Genomic DNA, 21,560 nt, shown 5'->3' with positions numbered 1-21,560 from the left:
TCTAGCATTTTGACATCATTGTGGAAATAACCCACCATTTCTAGCATACACAATTTCTAATTTAGAAAATACTTAAGAATCAGGTTCTGGGCACAGCTAAGCACTTAATCATTGTCCAAAACTTGACATATAAGGAAACATTAATTATCTTAGCAAATCTAGAAGCTGGGAGTTGAGCCAAATGCTAAGACATATAGGAGACTATAATAAAGTACAGGTGGTATTTCTCTCAATAGAGAGAAGACTTGGCTCAAGGTCGTGAGTTCAACCGCTGCATACATAGCACAAATACTAAACTCATGAATACCTATCATCCATGGTCTTCCTTTAGACTTTAATGTACTTATCTCCCCTTGTGGCTCCTCACCTCTCTTTCTTGCCATGTATATGAATGTGTATCTTAGATCACTGTGAAAAGCAGTGATCTAAGGGGCATAGGTGGAGGTCACATAATATTTTTGCCATATTATTACATAATAAGTCCGTGGATTCAGCAAATTTATGCATCCTAAAAAGTTAGATCAGGCAAGCAAATATGGCAGAAATAAAAATCCAGTTTTGGGACTATTTAGCTCTATCACTGAGGAAATAGTAATATGTACCTAAGAGAATAGTGGGGCAGAAAAGTGAAAGATCCCAAAGATCTTAATTTAAGATTCAGATCGAGATTTAATGAAAGTACTTTTAGGAGAAAAATATGAAAAAAGTCATGATTTACCTAGGATATATCAACCTTCAAATTTGTAATGTTTATACCAATGGCATGTCCTATTAAGTTTAGAACCACTTCAGATACTAACTCATCATTAACTCGTACATATACTTAACTTCATTTTAAGAGTAATATTAGACAAGGACAGGGTATCAGTAACTTTAAAGGAATAATTGTTTTTCTTATTTAAGATTTGTAAAATCCAGATCCTCTGTTAATATTAAAATTGCTAGTATTGTATTATACTTCCTTTGTGAACTTATTCAGAGTTCTGCAATATTGTTTGTTTTACAATATTTATACTTTATTGCTCTGTATTTTAGCATTCTTGTCAAAAGTAATGGGAGGGAACCTGGATGATTTTATTCTGTTGACCTTAAGTTTTGAAGAGAAGGTTACTTTATAAAGATGTAAAATGCACTTGCCATCAAAAGGGTAGAGTTCCTAAGGACAGTTTCCCTCCTTTACCACTAGTGAACAAAAATAGCTCTTAAAATAGACTTAATTTGGGGTGCCTGGGTGGCTCAGTGGGTTAAAGCCTCTGCCCTCTGCTTGGATCATGATCCCAGGGTCCTGGGATCCCGCCCCGCATTGGGCTCTCTGCTCAGCAGGGGAGCCTGCTTCCTCCTCTCTCTCTTTGCCTCCCTCTCTGCCTGCTTGGGATCTCTCTCTCTCTCTCTCTGTCAAATAAATAAATAATAATCTTTTTTAAAAATAGACTTAATTTTTTGGTTACATAACTTTTATTGTTGAATTAGAAAATGAATCATCATTTTTAGAAATCATTATTTTTTAAGAAGCAATTTTTTATTAACCATGAAACTCTGAAAGTTACTGTCCAGTATGATAGACTTAAAGCTAGTTTAAATGATATGCAGAAAGAAAAACTTGTTCATTAGATGCTTAAACATAAAGGAATGCTAATTTTGCAAACAAGCCAGTGGAAAAAAATATTTTTTTGGTAAAGAACAAATATACTTGTGTACTTTAAATATAGTTGCATATTTTTCTAATCATGAGTATGTAGAAAACGTGGAAAGGGTAGGAAAAAAATTACATTGAATGTTTGTAACCTAAAGGTACTCTCTGTAAACATATAATAAATATCCCTGTAGCCTTTAACTACAAAATTACAAACATAATTTTAGATGTAGCCTTAATGATCTGTACTTTTGTAGTTTAAAAAGAAAGGGAGGTTTGTGAGAGATTGACCTGCTTCAATAGAAGCAGGAATATGTACCAAATGAACTAAGTTACCAAATGGGAAAACAAAAACTGTAAAACACAGAAAGCAAATGGTGATAGGAGTAGAAGGAACTTAATTTACTGGCAAATAATACTAACTTACAGTCTCTAAGAACATTGCAGCACAGAATAACACTTCATATTTTAGTGATGAAATTAATGACTTAACAAGAAAAGATTAGAGACTACCTGAATGGGACACCTAAAAAGCAGCATCAAAAGTTCTGTCCTTCTGCCTCTCTTTAATGGCTCCCCTGTTTTTTTATGGAATGTGGGTTGTTATGGTGATGAGAGGGTACCTAACAGGAAGGGGATTGTAGATCTCATAATGTGGGGAAGGGAGCTAGATCAACTTCAGGAAAAGTCTGAGATTACTCCTTTGAGCTGGACTTGGTATTTCACTTTGCCTTTATGTCAGCACACAGCAATGAGGTCAGTACGTTTTTCAGAGATTCTACATACCAGTCTGATCTCAGTCTTTTCTGTCAAAATTTCGGCAGCAGTAATGCTGCCAAAAGACATGGGCATTGTTGTGTGTGTATGTACAGTTGTAAATATAAAATAAATATCTGTTGAATGAATGGCCAGAAATACCTATATTATTATTTAGTAGCTATATTATTATTTAGTAGTCTCTCTCTCAAATAAATAAATATAATCTTTAAAAAAAAAAAAAGAAGTAGATTGCTAAAAGTTAGGCAGAAGCAAAGGTTGTAAGAATTGAGGAAATCACAGAATTTAAATAATATGGTGTTAAAAGGGGGGAAATTATGTGGCATTCTAGTAGAACTAATGGAATACATTTATTACTGGTTGTATCATTGATTCAGCAGTTTTCTTTGAGCATCTGCCCTATGCTAGGAGTTGTTTCAGGTGTTGGGAAGAAAATAGGAAGCAGAACAGATTTGTCATGGGATGTATATTCTGGTGGAGAACAGACACACAATAGAAAATATAAACACAAATTCCTCTTTCTGTAGCCCCTTTTAATTATGTCTGTGTTTCGTAAAGGAAAAAATAGGGCTTTGCCAAGTTAGAAATTGTGTGCCATATGTGGGTAGGTAGTCGGATTGATGCTGATAGCCCTATTTAATTCTATTTTACTGTCTTTCCTTTGTTTTAATTTTTTTAACATAGACTAATTTGGATTAAATTTTATCTTTTCTTTTCACAACTTACTGATTCTATTTTAATCATCACCATTGGTGTACGCTGTTAGTATAAAATTCATTGCCTGCATGGTTAGCCATTTGTCAGCACCTGGACTTAGCGGATAGTTTTGAGGCCCCCATCTTCACTCCTGGCTTCTCAGAAGGTTACTTGAAGTGGTTCAGTTCTCCACATTCTTGGTCCTGATCTGGCCCTTTTTTTCTTTCTTATGTTTCCTCGATTTCTTTTTTTAAATTGTGATAAAATATACATAACAAAAAATTTACCATTGTAACTTTAAATGTACAGTTTAATGTCATTAAAGGTATTCACTGTTGTACTACCTTCACTACCATCCATCTACAGAACTCTATTTTTTGCAAAACTGAAACTCTGTACCTAATAAAAAATAACTTCCCGTTCTTCCTTCTCCTGGCTTATCTTTATATTTTAAATGTTCTTTTTCAGTAGAAAAGTGGTTTTAATTTCATAAATAATTTAGCTGTTTCTTTTTAACCAGTGAGATCTTGCTTATGTTGTGACATTTAAAAAGACACTAAAATCTGGAGAGGACTATGCTAAGCAAAATAAGTCAAGCAGAGAAAGTCAGTTATCATACAGTTTCGTTTACTTGTGGAACATAAGGAATAACATGGAGGACATAGGAGAAGGAAAGGAAAAATGAATTGGGGGAAATTGGAGGGGGAGTTGAACCCTGAGAGACTGTGGACTCTGAGAAAACAAACTGAGGATTTGGGAAGGGATGTGGGTGGGGGGGATTGGTAATGAGCTTGGTGGTGGGTATTAAGGAGAGCACATATTGCATGGAGCACTGGGTGTGGTACATTAAACAATGAATCTTGGAACACTGAAAAAATAAAATTAATTTTTTTTTAAAAGACACTAGAGAACAGGTACCTCTGGATAGACATGGAATTAAGGCCAAAGTGCAAGAGTTCAAATATTAGCTCTCCATTTACTGCTTATGTGACCTTAGCAAGTTACTTAACATCTGCATGCTTCAGTTTCCCCATCTGAAAAATGGAGATAATAATGCTACCTATTTGTAATATTGTTAATGAGGATTAAAAAGTTAATACATGTCCCTTTAGGAACTTAAGAGTTAAGTTGTAGGGTAAGGCCTATGCATTTTAAAAGTTAACAAATACTACAGTGTTATGAATACCTAACAAGTGATACAGAATAAATGTAATAGAAATGATAGGAAGGAGAGGTCATTAATATTGTGGTGCCCAGGATAGGGTTCATGGAAAGCAATCAAAAGAAACCTTCCACAGACCCTTAGCCCCAGAATCTCTACCAGCATCTGGGTTATGTGCTTTGCCATCTCATCTCAACTCACCACTCTTACTTTTCATCTAGAATGGAGACAGACTTTCCTGCTTCTCTCTAGACCCAGTCCCCCCAGTAGAGTCTTGGATCCCATTCCCTTTCGCCTGCATTTTTCTCTCTGTCTTCTACATCATCAATTTCTTACTGTCTGATGGGTCGCTCTCATTCTATCAGCATTGTCATTGTTCTCACAAAAAAACAACACATTTTTTAGTTTCTTTACTCCACTGCTACCAGCCACCACCTTAGTTCCATATTCCCCTCTGCAGGAATACTTGCCTAAATTGGGCTTTTAGCTCTCTATTTCTGCTCCCCACTTTCCTCTCCAAACCCACTTCAGTTAGGGTTTGCCCCTATGATTACAGCAAAACTGTTCTCATCAAAGTCACAGTAACTTCCACATTGCTAAATCCAGTGGTCAGTTCTTCATCTTCATCTTATTTGACCTTTCAGCAGTATTTGACAAAAGTGATCCTTCTTCCTTTATACATTTTACTGAACTTCCAGACTCCACACTCTTCTTAGTCTTCCTACTTTACTTGGTTGTCCTTTTCCAATCTTTTCAGAACTTCAGGCTAGTATATCTAACTGCTTACTCAACGTTTCCACTTAAATGTCTTACAGACTTAACTAAATTCACATGTCTAAAACCTAAAAATTCAGGTCTTTCCCCCTGAAATAACTTATTCTGCCTTCACAGCCTTCCCCCTTCACAGTTGATAGAACACCATCCTTCCATAACTACTTCTTCTAACTTCTCCAGGGGCATCATCAGCTAATCTTGTTCTACCTTTAAATATATGGAGAATGTGAACCTTTTTTTATCACCCTGGTCCAAGCCACCACCATTTCTTGCGGAGATACTACAATAACTTTCTGGTTTTTCTGTTGTTGTTGTTCCCTTGTCCTACAATCTGTTCTCAACTCAGCAACCAAAGTAATCCTAGTAAGTATAAGGTTATGTCAGAATTTCTCAACCTCAGCACTACAGACATTTTAGGCCCAGTAATTTTTGTTGTAAGAAATTGTCCTCTGTGTTGTAGGTAGCTAGCAGCTTCCCTGACCTCTCTACCCAGTAGATGCTGGTAATACCCACTCCCAGTTGTGACAACCAAAAATGTCCCTAGGTACTGCCAAATGTCTGATAGGCCCGTGGCTGGGCACCAGTGACATCACTTTTCTGCCCAAAACTCTTTGGTGGTTCCTCCTTTCACTGATGTAAATGCTGAAGTTTAGGTGCTTATTGATAGCTCATATGGTCCTTCCTAATCTGCCACTCCCTTTATCTCTTTGACCTTACCTGCTTCTACTTACCCTTCTTCCTTATACTGAACCAGGCACATTGGCTTCCTTCTAAAACTACTTTTATTTGTTAGGGACTTTGTTCTGTTTTCTCTGCCCAGAACACTCTTCCAGATTTTTACATGAATAATTCATTCAGTTACTTAAGTCTGCTCAAATTTCATTTTGCTAATAAGGCCTATCCTGGTCACTCTGTTTTACACTGCAACCTGTCACACTCCCACAATGCTTCTGATCCCGCTCACCTGTTGTTGTTTTTTTTCCCCATACTTATCTGCTGGCAACATACTAAATAATTGACTCTTCTTTTTGTATTCACTGCCTTTATAGTAAGTGTGCCCCACAAAGACATCACTAACACTTTTTCTCACCTAGATTACCAATGTTTTTGTCTTTTTTTTAAATGAGCGGAGAAGGTAAAGTTAGAACTAGATATGGAAGGATAGATGGTATTTGCATAGTTGTATATTAAGGGGAGGCGAAATGAAAAGAAAGATGTCATAAACAGAAGTCCAAGATATGGAAATGTATAGGTTTGTATGAAGACAGGTCTTTAGTATACCAGCCTGGCTGGAGTTAAGGGCTCAGGATTTGGTAAAGGAAAAAAATACATTTAAGAAGATAAGTTGGAACAAGACTGAAAACCAGGTCAGAGAATATGGACAATCTTATCAGAAATGGGAGTCATTTAAGATTAGTGAGCTGGAGAGTTGATAAAGATGAAAGTAGTATATTGTGTCAGACACTGTAGTTTGGCTTGCTAAAAATCCATTCCAGACTCCTCCTAATGTCCCCTCTGTGGGTTAAAGGCTGAAAATCTGTAGTTTCCAGACTTTCTCCAGCTAGGGCTCCATATATTTCATTTCTGCCAATTACATGTATTTGTCTGAGGCTTGAATTCAGAACTGAATTAAATGGGAAGAAAGGCAAAACATGAGGCATTTATTTTGCTGGAAGCAAGAATTATACATTATAGCTCTAGAGCTAGTATATAAAAAACTGAATTCATTTGGTCTTCTAGTATAGACAGTTCGTCTCATACTCCCAACAGGTAAGGATAGTTTAATGGGGTGTTTAATAGTAATTATAATCTTTCTAAAGCAATAATCATTGATTTTTAATTTAGGCTTATTTGTTCCTAAATAAGTGTGTTTTCTAATATAACTACCAAGCATGTATATGTTTATATACAAAACTTGCTATTCCATTTTTATAAGTTTATTTATTTATGTAATCGCTATCCCCAATATGGGGCTTGAACTCACAACTGCGAGATCAAGAGTTGCATGTTTTTCCAGCTGAGCCAGGTGGGCACCCCCAAATTTCGCTGTTTTTAAGAATAGTAAAACTTGTTCTTCCTGAATATAGCAGGATTTGCCTCTAAGTTAGCACTTTATATTTTAATAGTTTTCTTTTTCCTTAAGAGAAAGGTATTATTAGTCATTTATTATACCTGGAGAGTAATCTTTTAAGTCTTAAAGTTTAAGGGCCCTATTTTAATAGAGGGATTCCTAATTTTGAGATAAACTCCTATATCCTATTGGGCTTTCCTGTATGTCCTGGCAGCTCCAGTGAGATTGAAAGGGTATAAATCTATCATTTTGAGAATTCCTTTTCTTGGTACGCCTAGGTGTCTCAGTCTGTTAAGTGGCTGCCTTTGGCTCAGGTCATGATCCCAGTGTCGTGGGATCAAGTCCCACATTGGGCTCCTTGCTTGGCAGGGAGCCTGCTTCTCCCTCTGCCTCTGCCTGCCACTTTGCCTGCCTATGCGCGCACACTCTCGCTCTCTCTCTGACAAACAAATAAAAATAAAATCTTAAAAAAAAAAAAATCCTTTTCTGCAGTGTAACCCCTATTTAAAAATATATAATATCTAGGATTCAGTTCAGGGCTAGAATAACGGTTAGGTTTAGGGACCGTGTGAGGGTATGTGCCTATTACCCTGCAGTTCAGAGACCTCTCCAGAGGGATAATTTTAGGGTTAGGGTTAGGGGTTAGGGTTAAGCACATACCCTCACATGGTCCCTAACCCTAACTATTATTCTGTCTCAAACTGAACCCTAATCCTAGATCTGAGAGACAAAAAGATTTTATATATGTATACAATGGAATATTACTCAACCATAAAAATGAATGAAATCTTGCCATTTGCAATGATGTGGATGGAGCTGGAGTATTATACTGAGTGAAATAAGTAAGGGAAAGACAAATGCTATATGCCTTCACTCATACGTGGAATTAAACAAATGAGCAAATAGAAAAAAGGAACAGAGAGGCCAACCAAGAATTATCTCAGATCATTATGGAGAACACACTGATGGTTAGGGGAGTTGGGTAAGGGGGATGGGTTAAACAAGCGGTGGGGTTAGGAGTACATGTGTTGTAGTGAGCATTGGATGTATGGAAGTGTTGAAACACTATTATTTTACACCAGAATATAATATTACACTGTATGTTAACCAACTGGAATTAAAATAAAAACTTTTTAAAAATGTGTAATTTCTAAAATTGAAAGCCACAGATACTTAACTGGGAATTAATATATTAGGTGTTAGTCTCCCTTGAAAAGATCTTTAGCTGTTAAAATTGTCCTGGTAATGTTTGCAAGAATTTTGTTCCTAAATGCAGTATATAGTTGATCTTAGAAATCTGGATCCAGTTTTTTCCCCATTTCTACTTCACAGTTTGTGTTCTTTCTATAGCTTATATCTCCCAACCCCCATCCATAGTTGGGGAAGCAAATTAATTCCTGACCCTATTGTCTGTGTGTGTGTGTGTGTGTGTGTGTGTGTGTGTGTATAAGATTTTATTTATTTATTTGAGAGACAGCGAGAGCATGAGTGCAGAAGCAGGGCAAGGGGCAGAGAGAGGGGAGAAGCAGACTCCCCACTGAGCAGGGAGCCAGACATATTGCAGGGCTCAATCTCAGGACTCTTGAGAATGTGACTTGAGCCCAAGGCAGCTGCTTAACTGACTGAGCCACCCAGGCGCCCCCCCATTGTGTCAAAACCAAAAATTCCTTTGAATCTCCCTTCATTTTTAATGCATCAGTAAATGCACATAACACAAAAGTAAATACCTAATATCGTAGCTCATTGTTTTTATTATTATTTAGCTAATCTCATCATTGATTTAAGATTTATATTGCATTGTATAAGAAAAACTACTTCATGTTCAGTATGTATGTTATGTATATGTACTTAGTGTATTTAATCATATTCTGTAAAATTTCTTAATTAACTTCTAATGGTATAAAAATTCTTACTCTAACCTATATCAAAAGATTGCTTAAATCTTATGGAAGAAATGTTTAATGTTCATTTTGTAGGTTATTGAAGACAATGGTGTTCGAAGAGTTGTTGTGGTTCCTCAGGCACCAGAGTTTCATCCGGGTAGTCACACAGTCATACACCGTTCCCCACATCCTCCTCTGCCTGGTTTCATTCCTGTCCCAACCATGATCCCCCCTCCACCACGCCATATGTACTCACCAGTGACTGGAGCTGGAGACATGGCAACACAGTATTTGCCACAGTATCAATCTTCACAAGTATATGGAGATGTAGGTAAGACATCTAAAAATATTCCTGTCTTGTGGAGTTAGTTCGTCTTTACTTGGATATACAATAAATGCTTTCCTCCTATTATATAAAAGAAAAGACCAAACAGTAACAATACCACAATCATGTTCTCTGACCCAAGCACTATGTTAAGTATTTCATCCTCATGATTACCCCTCAAGGCAAAAAAGTAATCAAAATCAAAGAGGAAAAATAACTTATATCGTGCAGCAATATTTAGTGAGGACATGTTCAGACAAGAACTTTTCTTCTCTCTTCTGCCAACTAGACTCAGGAAACTTTTCAGCCAGGAACAATCATACTGTTGTTAAATATTTAAGGTTGTGATGCCACTTACCAAAGTTGCTGGGTTCTATAAAGGACTGGGGAGAGATGTGGGGGAGGAAACAAGACCTAACCAAGGACCCCAGGGAGTTATTAAATTGCTGGGAAGAATAGACAACCACACATACACCAAATAATTATCTTATTCTTGCCTATGTATTTAAATACCATCTGTATACTGACAGGTCTCACATTTGTGTCTCCAGCCACAACCTCACCTCTGAGCTTCAGACTTAACGTTTCTGACTTCTTAATAACCACTGAAATGCCTCATGCGTATCAGTTACATTGTTTCTAAAACATAAATCTCAATTATGTAGACTGCTTTTCTGTCATCTTCATCTTGATACATGGTAGAACTGTCTACTCAGTTTGCTCAAGTGAAAACCACATGATCAAATTTATTCTTCCTTCTTTAACCCCCACATCAGCTGGTATCAGTTTTATTTTCAGACGTTTCCAAATTTTATCTACTTTTTTCCACTGCTACTCAAATCTTGTCCACTCTTAGCTCTTGTCAGGATAACTGCAGCAGCAGCTGCCTTCCAGTTGGTTTTCTGCTGTCATTCTTGCTCCCAGCCGTCCAGGCTTAGCCTGAGTAATTATTTTAAATATAAGTCAAACCATTCTCATATTTAAAAGATTTCAGTAACTTCTCATTACATTTAGAATAAAATCCTGAACCTTCTACTAGACCAGGATTTTTCCATGTCTATACTCTTGATATTTGAGAATGGGTAAGTGTGTGTTTCACAGTATAAAACTGTGCATTGTAGGATATTCAGGAGAAGCCATGCCCTACCAGATGCCAATAGCATACAACTCCTACCCCCCCATCCTCAACCAGTTGTGACAACTAAAAATATCTCCAGATATTGCCAAATGACCATGGGGGCCAAAATTGACCTTGCTTACAATGTACTGGCCTTCACAAAGCCATCCCCTGTGGCCTCTGACTGCTTTGTTCCACTTGTCCCACCCTACCCCCTTCAGTTTTTCAAAACCTCCAAGTTCTTTTTGCCTCAGTGCCCTGCACATGATGTTCTCTCTGCCAGGAATACTCTTTTCCTTTTCTGTGGAAGGCTCCTTTTTTTTCCCATTTGATTTCAGCTTTCAGAGAGATCCTTTGTGACCTTACCTTATCAGTCTCTCACACTGAAACCTGTTTCTTTCACAGAACTTAACACAATTTGATTTTTTTTTTAATTCATATGTCTTTCTCCCTTATTTGACTACGCATCTCCTGACAACTAAATGTCTTACCCATCACTCTCTCTTAGCAGTACCTATCATTAATGTTTAGTAAACTTACAGAATAACTCTAAAACAGAATTTTAATTCTACAGCACAGCCTATAAGTAATAAATATATATTATGTCATATATCATATATATTTTTCAAACTTCTCTTGCCCAAGTAACACACTGATTCTGTAGGTCTGGGTTTTGCATCTCTGACGCATTCCCAGGTGAGGCTCATTGAAGTGGTCCAGTGAAAACTTGAGTAGCAAGAGTTTATATTACAGTCTCATCCTTCTATTTTCTTTACTGTTAATTATGACTTATTTTTAAAAAGGTATTTGAGAAAATTATTTTAAAAAGCTAGATGTTATAACTGTTGCTATTTCATGTTGTTAAAATCCTTGTTATTCAGAAGGAGATATTAGAATACTTGGATATAAAAAAAAAATTAAAAAAAGAATACTTGGATATGATTCACAGTGTTTTGAAGGAAAGTGAAAAATATAAATCCACAGGGGTACAAATCTAAAAACTAGCTATCCAGTGATGAAAGACAGGAGTCCTACTGTGTGTGAGTTTATAAGCCAAAGTGTCTACAACTAGATCCTAATAATGATAGTTTTATAACTAGTAGCAGCTTTCATGAAGAGGAGATTCTGGCTCTTTCATATAAATATATGCACAATATATATATTTATATATTTTATAATATATTTATATATTTAATATAAATGTTCATACAATATGTTGGCTTTTATATCTAGCTTTTTTTCACTTGGGCTATTTTTTTAAGGCTTAGTTCAAAAGTTTAGCATAATCAGTACTCCATTCCTCTGTATGGCTGAAAATATTACGTTATAGGGATATAATTTTGTTTATCCATGTATTAATTGATGGACATTTGAGTTGTTTCTACTTTTTATCCATTATGAAAAATGAATAATGATGCTTTGACAGTTGGATACAAGTTTTTATGTAGACATGTTTTCACTTCTGAGAGATTCCTAAAAGTAGAATTGCTGGCTTGTATAGTAATTCTATGTTTAACTTATTGAAAAGGCATAAAAACCGTTTTCCCTAGTGACTGCACCATTTTACATTCCCACAAGCAGTATGTGAGGGTTCTAAATTCTCCATATCCTTGCTAAAACTTGTTACTGTCTTTGGATTCTAATCATTCTGGAGAATGTGAACTTGTGTCTCATTGTGGTTTTGATTTGCTTATTTCTCATTACTGATGTTGAACACCTTTTCATTAGCTTTATTAGCTATTTGTGTATCTTCTTTGGAGAGATGTCTATTCAGATCCTGCACCCATTTTTCTAGTTGGGTTATTTGCCTTTTTATTGTTAAGTTGTAAGAGTTTTGATAAAATATGGATTCAAGTCCCTTAGCAGATATATGATATACAGGTATTTTCTCTTACATTGTCTTTTTACTTTCTCAATGGTATCCTTTAATGCAGAAAAGAAAAATTTTGGTGAAATCTGATTTTTCTTGGATAGCTTATGCTTTTGGTCCTAAGAAACTATTACCTCAACCAAAACCATATAAATTGGCACCTATGTTTTCTTCTATGAACTTAATAGTCTTACCTCCTACATTTAGGTCTTTGATTTATCTTAATTTTTGTATATGGTGTGAGGTAGGTGTCCAGACTCATTCTTCTATATGTAGATACTCAAATTCCTGTGTTTTTTATTCTAGTATTATTGTACATATCCTTCTAGTACTATTTCAAAAATACTGTATTCGTTTTCTTAAAACACTAATAAGTTAAAACTTTTTATTGAGATTTTTGAGCCTTTTTAAAAAATATTTTTCTCATTACAAATTTTAAATTTAAAATAAAAATAAATTCTGGAACAGGTAACGGTATTTATGAAGTATATTGATTTTATTATAGTGCTGTGTGACTCTTTCTATAATAAATACATTCTTCTAAATCACAACCTTGAGTTTTTGATATCCAGAGATGCAGTGTTTTGTACCTAGACTCTGTTCTTAGTAAACAATCCTACTTATTTCTTTTTATTAACTCCTATAACTATTTTTCAGTGATAATTCAGTTTGGTTTTTGTGGGCTGTTTTGTTTTGTTTTGTTTTGTTGAGTCATAAGAGAATTTAGGCAGGAGGTGGTTTTCTGTTTGCCTCCTTTTTATGTTTGAAGTTGAAAGAGATACTAAAAGTGATGATTACAAAAGAGTAAGAGAAAAAGAACTGTGCACAGTTCATTTCAGTTCTTAACTCAATTATGATTATCATAACTTAATGATGTTGTAATCAGCTGCTTCTGTGGAGGTTAAGAGTTAATTGGAAAAAGATGAAGAAAAGCAATGTCTCTGTAAATGTATTTGATATATATAATTATAATCAAAAAATTTGGTTCTCTCAGTAGATGGAGAAACAGAAATAGCTTTGTTTTGCAGAATTATTCTTTGAAATATTTTATAATAGTTTTATGCAGTATAATAGATTTATTTCCCATTCCTTTCTTTTGTCATAAATGTATTTGGAGTAAATAATGTTTTAAAATGTTTTTATTTCTTCCTAGATGCTCACTCTACACATGGAAGGTCCAACTTTAGAGATGAAAGATCTAGTAAAACATATGAACGTTTGCAGAAAAAATTAAAGGATCGCCAAGGAACACAGAAAGATAAAATGAGCAGTCCCCCATCTTCGCCCCAGAAATGCCCTTCTCCCATAAATGAACATAACGGGCTTACAAAAGGGCAGAATGCTAGTGGTATAAACGTAGGATCAGCAAAGAATAAGTCAGGAAAAGGGAAAGGTGGTGCACAAATTGATACAGAAGTAGAAGGTAACTATTTAAAATACTCATCTATTCCTGTTGGTACTTTTCATCATTATTTAATCAACTAAAAGTATATTCTTTCAATTATTTCATTAGGCTCCAGATAAACTATTTTTAACAACCCTTCCTAAATGTGAGAAGTTTTATTACCTAAATTGTTACTGGGGTACTTCTTTTTACAATTTGTGAAAGCTCGATTAGTAATTTCACCTAAATGGCAAATTTTACTACCTAAGAGAAATTCGTTCAAAGAAAAACCCTGGTAAAGTTCATCCAGATTCATTTTCCTCTTTTTCTGGTCCCTTTGACATGGCTCTGCTGGTTTTTTTCAAAACTCTTTATTTCTGCTAACTTCTTTATTTATAAAGTCCCCGAGAGCAACTCATTATGTCATTCATTAATTAATCTATATACTCTATAGGAATGAGTATTCTTCATTGCTTTTGTCAGAAGTTCTTTTTTCTTAAAATCCCCTTATTTCCCTGGACCTTTCCCCTAACCTGTGACTTCTACCATATGAACTCTGAGCACTACTTCCTTTTCTTTATAATTTCCATTCCCCACCAATATATTTTTTTGCTTTAATAGCTTCATGGTTAGTACATTAACATTTATATTAAAGATTTTATTTTTATTGACAGAGAATTTGAGAGAGCACAAGCAATGGGAGCAGAGGAGGAGTGAGAAGCAGACACCCCGCTGAGCAGGGAGTTAGATGCGGGACTCAATCGCAGGACCCTGGGATCATTACCTGAGTCAAAGGCAGACACTTAACCATCTGAGCCACCCAGGCGCCCATTAACCTTTATATTAACAAAAATGTTCTCCCATATTTTTGAGACCTTCTGATGAATCTTTTTCAGTACTGATATTTTACAGGAGTTAAGATAAAGTTACAGATTTATCAGTTTGAATATAAGTTATAGTCAAGTCAATTACATTCTTATTTTGGGAACCACAGTTAAGACCTGCCAAGACACAAATACTTGGGTGTTTGGGTGGCTCAGTCAGCTGAGGGTCCAACTCTTGGTTTTAGCTCAAGTCATGACCTTGGGGTCATGGGATCGAGCCCCATGTCAGGCTCCACACTCAGCGAGGAGTCTGCTGAAGATTCTCTCTATCTGCCTCTTAAACCCTACCCCATGTGTTCACTCCCTCTCTCTCAAATAAATAAATCTTTTTTAAAAAAAGGTTGGGGGGAGGGAAGAAAGAAATACTCATTTAATTTGTTAACTGTTAAGAGGTAGGAGATTGGGGAATGAGAATTCTGGAGAGTATTTTTTACAGCTATGAATAAAAATACACTTTGTATAAGAAAAACTTAGTGACTGGTTCAGATTTATATAGTGGCATTATAATTAAGGATCACAGTTAAAGTGGAAATAGAAACTAAAGCAGAAGAATCTTAAAGAACTACAAACTGCTGAATATGAACTAAAGTAAAAATTAGGAAATAAAAATCTCAGTTTACCAACATAGTTTCAGAAGACATATTGTGGAAAGAGAGGGATGATTATATTTAAGTTCATTTTTTAAATAATCTTTTTTTCTTTCTCTTTTTTAGAAAAAGATGAAGAAACTAAAGCTTTTGAAGCACTTCTGTCCAACATTGTCAAGCCAGTGGTAAGTATTGCATGTATTTTCTTAACATTTATATTAAGTATTATTCGCATAGGGTTTTGGTGTATTCTAGTTCAGGCCTTGCTTAAAACTTAATTATATCAGGGGCACCAGACTGGCTCAGTCGGAAGAACACATGACTTTTAATCTTGTGGTCGTAAATTCAAGCCCCACCTGAGTGTAGAGATTACTTAAATAAAAAAAAGAAAAGAAAAGAAAAACTGTAAAAATGTGATATTGATAATGGATCAATGTAGATCTGACATAAGAAAGAATTGTTAGTGAAACAAAATATTCAGTCCATTTTTTAAACTAGGATTTAATGTATGCTGAATGGCATTGAAAATCATTGGAACAAAGATGTAATAAATAGTGTGGGTACAACTAATTACCAGTTTTTAAAAATCATCTACACGATTTCCATAAAAAATATATTCCGTTAACTCCAGATGCAAAAACAGTTACTATAGAAGAGGTTTGTATTTCCCAACCCTTTGTAAGTGTACATGTAACAGAAGAAATAAAATCAGCAGAAGGCAGGCAGCAAACCTGGCTACATAAAATTTTCTGCTTATTTTTTAAATAACCTAAGTAAAGGCTAAGATCTTAATAGGAAAAATACTTGCATCAGATTTGACAAAAGATTAATTTCAAGAACTCATACAAATTGAACTTTTTTAAACCCATTAAACTTCTCTGAAACCATGAGGTCTCATGTCTTAATAAAAAGCTACACAAACAAAAATGGTTTTTGCAGCACAAATATTAATAAAAATAAAACAAAGAATTCATAAATTGGGATATTTTTACAGACAGAATATTTTAATCATTTAAAAATGTGATTTTGGGGGCACCTGGGTGGCTCAGTTGGTTAAGCAACCACCTTCGGCTCAGGTCACAGTCCCGGAGTCTTGTGATCGAGTCCTGCATCAGTCTCCCAGCTCCATGGGGAGTCTGCTTCTCCCTCTGACCTTCTCGCCTCTCATGCTCTCTCTCACTGTCCCTCTCTCTCAAATAAATAAATAAAAATCTTTTTAAAAAAAATGTGATTTTTGAAGACCAAAAACATTCAAAGATGCTATTGTAGGAAACAGTGCTATTGATCAAATTATTTAGATAACCATGATTACAGTCTTATAAAGGAAAGACTTTAGAAAGAGGAAAAAAAATAGAAGGAAAAACCAAAATGTCGCAGTTACTCAGATGGGTCATCTTTCTTTCTCTGCTTTAGGAGCTATAACTTCATTCCATTTTTAAAGTAAGCTAATAGATGTGCCAGTAATTAAGATTAAATTTTTATTTTATTAGTTATGTGTGAACTCCTTTATGGTGAAATATGTAAGTAATGCACAAATATAGGGAGTAGAAATAAATTCCAGTTACCCACTCCTCTGAGTTAGTCCTAACAGTTTGGGTTTCCAGTTTCACTTTATTTGTATGTGTTCGTCCATTGTAATATATTTTTTCTATTGTCTTTTTATGAAAAAGGGATCATACTGTACCCTTTTGTTCTATGGCAGGCTTTTTTCTTTGTGCTGTGCCTTAGCAATCTGTGTCATCATATTATTCTTTCAAGAGCTGCATAGTTGCTCATTCAGTCAGTCACAGTATTGCCATAATGACAACCAATCAAAATACTTATTGAGATCCTATTATATATCAATAAATAAAAAGCAAATATAAAACCAAATCAGATGTGATAGTAAAAAGAGCTTTTACAGAAATAGGGTAATGTGATGCATTACTGAGGAGAGGGGAATTACATTAAATATAGCAATCAGGAGAACCTTCTCTGAGCCTCTGAAGAGTTAGAAAAGTTGAAAACGTTGGAAGGAATGGAAGAGGGAAAGCAGGAATAATCCTGGCAAGTTTGCCAGATAGACCCAATAGACTATGTTTATTGGAACATAGTGCAGTGGAGGAAGGAGAAGTACAAGATACAGTGGAAGCAGATGACTGGGCTTTCTCGGGCAGGATAAGCCCATTTATTAAACATTGATAAAAATATTTCTTGATTTACAAAACAAAACCTTCTATCTCTTCCCTGCCCCCCCAAAAAAAAACAACCATGGTAAAATATCTTGTGCTAAGTTACAAAAAAAAAATACTTTGCTTTATTCTTGTATGGAAACAGAAAAGTTGTTGTTACTCTCTTACTACCCTCTCCACAAACGCTTATCTTTTAATTTTATACCATGTTAGGAAATTGAAATAATAAGTACTTACCTAATAAGTACTTATCTAATAAGTATTATGGTCCTACTTTTTCGGACAACACTAAATAGATTTGGATGCTTTAGTTTTCTTCCGTTCTAATCTGAGGTCTCTGAAAAAATTAATCTTATACATGTAAATTAATGTAAACCTACACAGAATTATTTCATAATAATAGCTAATACAAGTTTACTTAGTGTCAGACTCTGTTCAGGGTACTTTGAAAACATGCATTATTTAATTTCTAGAACAACCTTTTGTGTACCCTTTTCCCTATCTTACAGATGAGTAAACTAAAGCAAGAGCAGGTGTTCTTTTTTCTTTTTTTTTTTTTTTTTTAATTTTATTATTCACTTGACAGACAGATCACAAGTAGGCAGAGAGGCAGGCAGAGAGAGAGGAGGAAGCAGGCTCCCCACCGAGCAGAGAGCCCGATGTGGGGCTCGATCCCAGGACCCTGGGATCATGACCTGAGCCGAAGGCAGAGGCCCAACCCACTGAGCCACCCAGGCGCCCAAGAGCAGGTTTGATAAGAAATTCAGTCAATAGCTTTCCAAAATCTATGTCTATCCAAATGTATATCACTAGATTAATAAAAAGAATTTTCAAGCCTTAATAGAATTGGTATTTGAATGAAATAATCGTTAATACTAGCAGCATTTACTTGTTACAGTCTATAATATCAAAAGCATTATTTTTCAGGCCATGAATCTTAAAACAGTTCTTTTAAAGAATTTCTTGGCCAGTAATTTTGTAAAATAAGTCCTGTGTCATAGTAAAAAGTCATGTTGTTGGTTTTGTTTTGCTTTTTTTTGTTGTTCATTTTGTTTTTATCTTTACTAAATTACTTGTGATCTGTGAAGTATAGGTTAGGGGTGTGTGTGCGCAAGCACGCACTTGTGTGTGTGTATATCTGTGTTTGTGTGTGTGTGTGTGTGTGTGTGTGTGTATGTAGTTGTTTTTGCATGCTCTTGTTCATTAGAGCACCAAACTAAATGTATCACTTACTCTGTAAATATTTGACCACTAATAAAATGCCATATGCTGTGCTGAAAGCTGGAAATAGATAGGCATGGCCCCTGCTTTCAGAACTTTGTTTAGTAGATTAGGTCATGCAATAAATGTAAGATTATATCTGTGGAGTGCCAGAACAGAGATAGAGTGCTATAAGAATATATAATAATAGGGGGACTAGGTCTTGACAGGATGTTAAAAGAAATTTCACTAAGGAAGGATGATGAACTGAAATTTATTTTTTATAAGATTATTTATTTATTTGACAGAGAGAGCGCGAAAGTAAACAAGGGAACACAAGCAGGGAGAGTGGGAGAGGGAGAAGCAGGCTTTCTGCAGAGCAGGGAGCGTGATGTGGGGCTCTATCCCAGAACCCTGGGAACATGACCTGAACCAAAGGCAGACACTTAACACTAAGCCACCCAGATGCCCCAGTGAACTGAAATTTAAAGAAAAAGTAGTGGTTGGGCATTGTGGACTGTGAGGGTTAGTGTGGGGACAGTATTGCAGAGACCAACATTTGAAAAGTACTGAACATAACACATTTGAGGAACCAAAAAAAAAAAAAAGGCAAATTTTATTTCTGAAGTAAGCATACAAATAAAGACTCATTTCAGATGATTTCCAAACTGTATTTTCTACCCTCATTATTCACCACTTTATTTAGAACCACATCTCCTAAGGCATCCTAAAAAATGTTCCAAGTTCACGGTCGCCTGGATGGTCCAATTGGTAGAGCATGCAACTCAATCTTGGGGTCGTGAGCACAAGCCCACATTCATTGGCCATAGAGCTTACTTTAAAAAAAAAAAATTGGGGAAAAAAAAATACCCGAATTTGTAGGTTTTGCTAACAACTAGAACTTTATATAGAAAATCTGTTTCTTAATCTTTTCTAAGTTATTTTCTTCATTGTTTCTCAAAACAAAAAAGGAATTGAATTAAATAGATCCCTTTTGTTCTCTGTTTCCTTTTAGTATATCCATCAGTTATCACATACCTCTCCCAAGTTTTCCTGATCACAATATCAGTATCACCTTACATTTCCTCTTTATCTTTAATGCCAAACTGAAATCCAAGCTTTATCAGTTCTTTTACTTCAGATTTCTAGGATCCACTCTTTCCCAGCTTCCCACATACACACATAGGTACTACATCTTTACACAGGAATTCCACTGTAGCTTTATTGAAGTCCACCTCGCTTTTCTTTTTTTTTTTTTTAAAGATTTTATTTATTTATTTGAGAGAGATTTATTGAGAGAGATCACAAGCAGGCAGAGAGGCAGACAGAGAGAAAGAGAGCAGAGAGCCTGATACGGGGATCGATCCCAGGACTCCGAGTTCATGTCCTGAGCCGAAGGCAGCAGCTTAACCCGCTGAGCCACCCAGGCGCCCTCCACCTCCCTTTTCTTTACAACCCTTTAATAATCCTTTGAAACCGGCACTAGATAACAGCATTTTTATGCATTGTTCAGATTGCAACATGAAAAAAACCATTACTCTTGTTTTTCAAGACTTGACTGTCTTCCTCTTTCCTTTGTGATCTTCTTGATGGTCCTTTGTGTTTCTCTTTTCCCCTAAATCTGTGGTTCCCATGGGAGTGAAATTACTAGAGTACTTTTCAAAATACACACTCATACATGTTCTTTGGACACCAGGTTATAAGTATAAACTTAGGGAAACAAATTACTCGTTCCTATAATAATTACCCATTTCTTTTCTACCAAATTATATCCCAAACCAAATCCTTTAAAATTTTATTTAAAGTTCATTTCTCATGAAGTTTTCCACAGCAACCCCAATGTAATTACTCCTTTTTTGCACCTTAACATTTATGTGCAAGTAATAAAATACCATTTTAATAGACTGAGTTGGGATCAAAACTTTTTCTGTAAAAGCAGATTCCTAGAAAAGTTGAAATTAGCAGTGTGTCTGAATTTTTTTAAGTATATTTTCTAAATTCAACAATATATCCTGGAAGTCTATTTAGTTAAATGTTAGAAGTATAGGTTAGTTAGAAATTTTGCTGATAGTATTCTACCAATGTTAATTTCTTAATTTTCACAAAATTACATTATTATGTAAGATACTAATAGAGGAAGCTGGGCAACGGGTATACAAGCCCTCTGTATACTTACTATCGTCCCAACTTTTATGTAAATTTAGATTTACTCCAAAATGAAAGACTTTTTAAAAATATTATATTTGATTAGTTATGGTAAATAAATCATCTCATTCAGCCACTCACTTTTGTATGTGAGACCTGGGACCCTAAAGGTTTGAGAGTTCAGTATCATCAAGCAAATTAGTGGCAAATCTTTTGCCTTCCTCCTTAAGTTCCTCTCTACCACCTATACTTTTAAGTCAACTTCAAAAAGTAGACGCCAGTTCATGCTTCTGGCTGACCTACCTTCAGAGTATTATTCACTTACTTATTCTCACAGTTTAACAGTTAGGATAATCTCATAAAATCAGATTCTAAGTACAGTATACTTGAAAGTACATATAAATTTAGTGTACTTGAAAGGTTGTACATATATGTATGTTAACAGTAGGTTTCTTTAAAAAAAAAAAAAAAAGCTACAGTAACCTATAGTTAAAGGTTAATAGCCAGATGGACATGGTTAAAACAAAGAATCATTTTAAGCACATTTTAAATGAAACATAGTACTAAGACATTTATAAGGTAGTATGACAGTAAGTAAAATATATTTCTGTGCTTTAACAGAAGCAGAATATATACAGGAATAAAATTTAAATTTATTCAGGCTTTAAGAACTTTGAAAAGGGGAAAATGCCATGCTTGTGTAGAGACTGATTATACTGCCCAATTAAGATAGGGGTCGTCCTCATTCTAATGGTCGGTGGTTTTATATTTAGAAACACTGGGATAGTCATTAAATACAATTTTTTTAAGATTTTATTTATTTGACAGAGAGTGACAGAGAGAGAGAGGGAACATAAGCAGGGGCAGTGGGAGAGGGTCTG

At 35.2% G+C, this 21,560-nt stretch overlaps 1 protein-coding gene across 4 annotated transcripts in view; it reads left to right on the top strand.

Moving 5' to 3' along the window:
• Window positions 1-21,560, top strand: part of FNDC3A (fibronectin type III domain containing 3A) — a 178,523-nt gene that overhangs the window by 99,343 nt on the left and 57,620 nt on the right. For all 4 annotated transcript variants that reach the window (XM_059378318.1, XM_059378317.1, XM_059378319.1 and 1 more), the window contains 3 exons: window positions 9,090-9,327; window positions 13,462-13,731; window positions 15,290-15,348. In XM_059378318.1, coding sequence (XP_059234301.1) covers window positions 9,090-9,327; window positions 13,462-13,731; window positions 15,290-15,348 — 567 coding nt within the window. The remainder of the gene's footprint in view (window positions 1-9,089; window positions 9,328-13,461; window positions 13,732-15,289; window positions 15,349-21,560) is intronic.

This window comes from Mustela nigripes, chromosome 15 (assembly GCF_022355385.1).
Source record: "Mustela nigripes isolate SB6536 chromosome 15, MUSNIG.SB6536, whole genome shotgun sequence".
Lineage (NCBI taxonomy): Eukaryota > Metazoa > Chordata > Mammalia > Carnivora > Mustelidae > Mustela > Mustela nigripes.
This window is presented reverse-complemented; position numbering and strand designations above follow the sequence as displayed.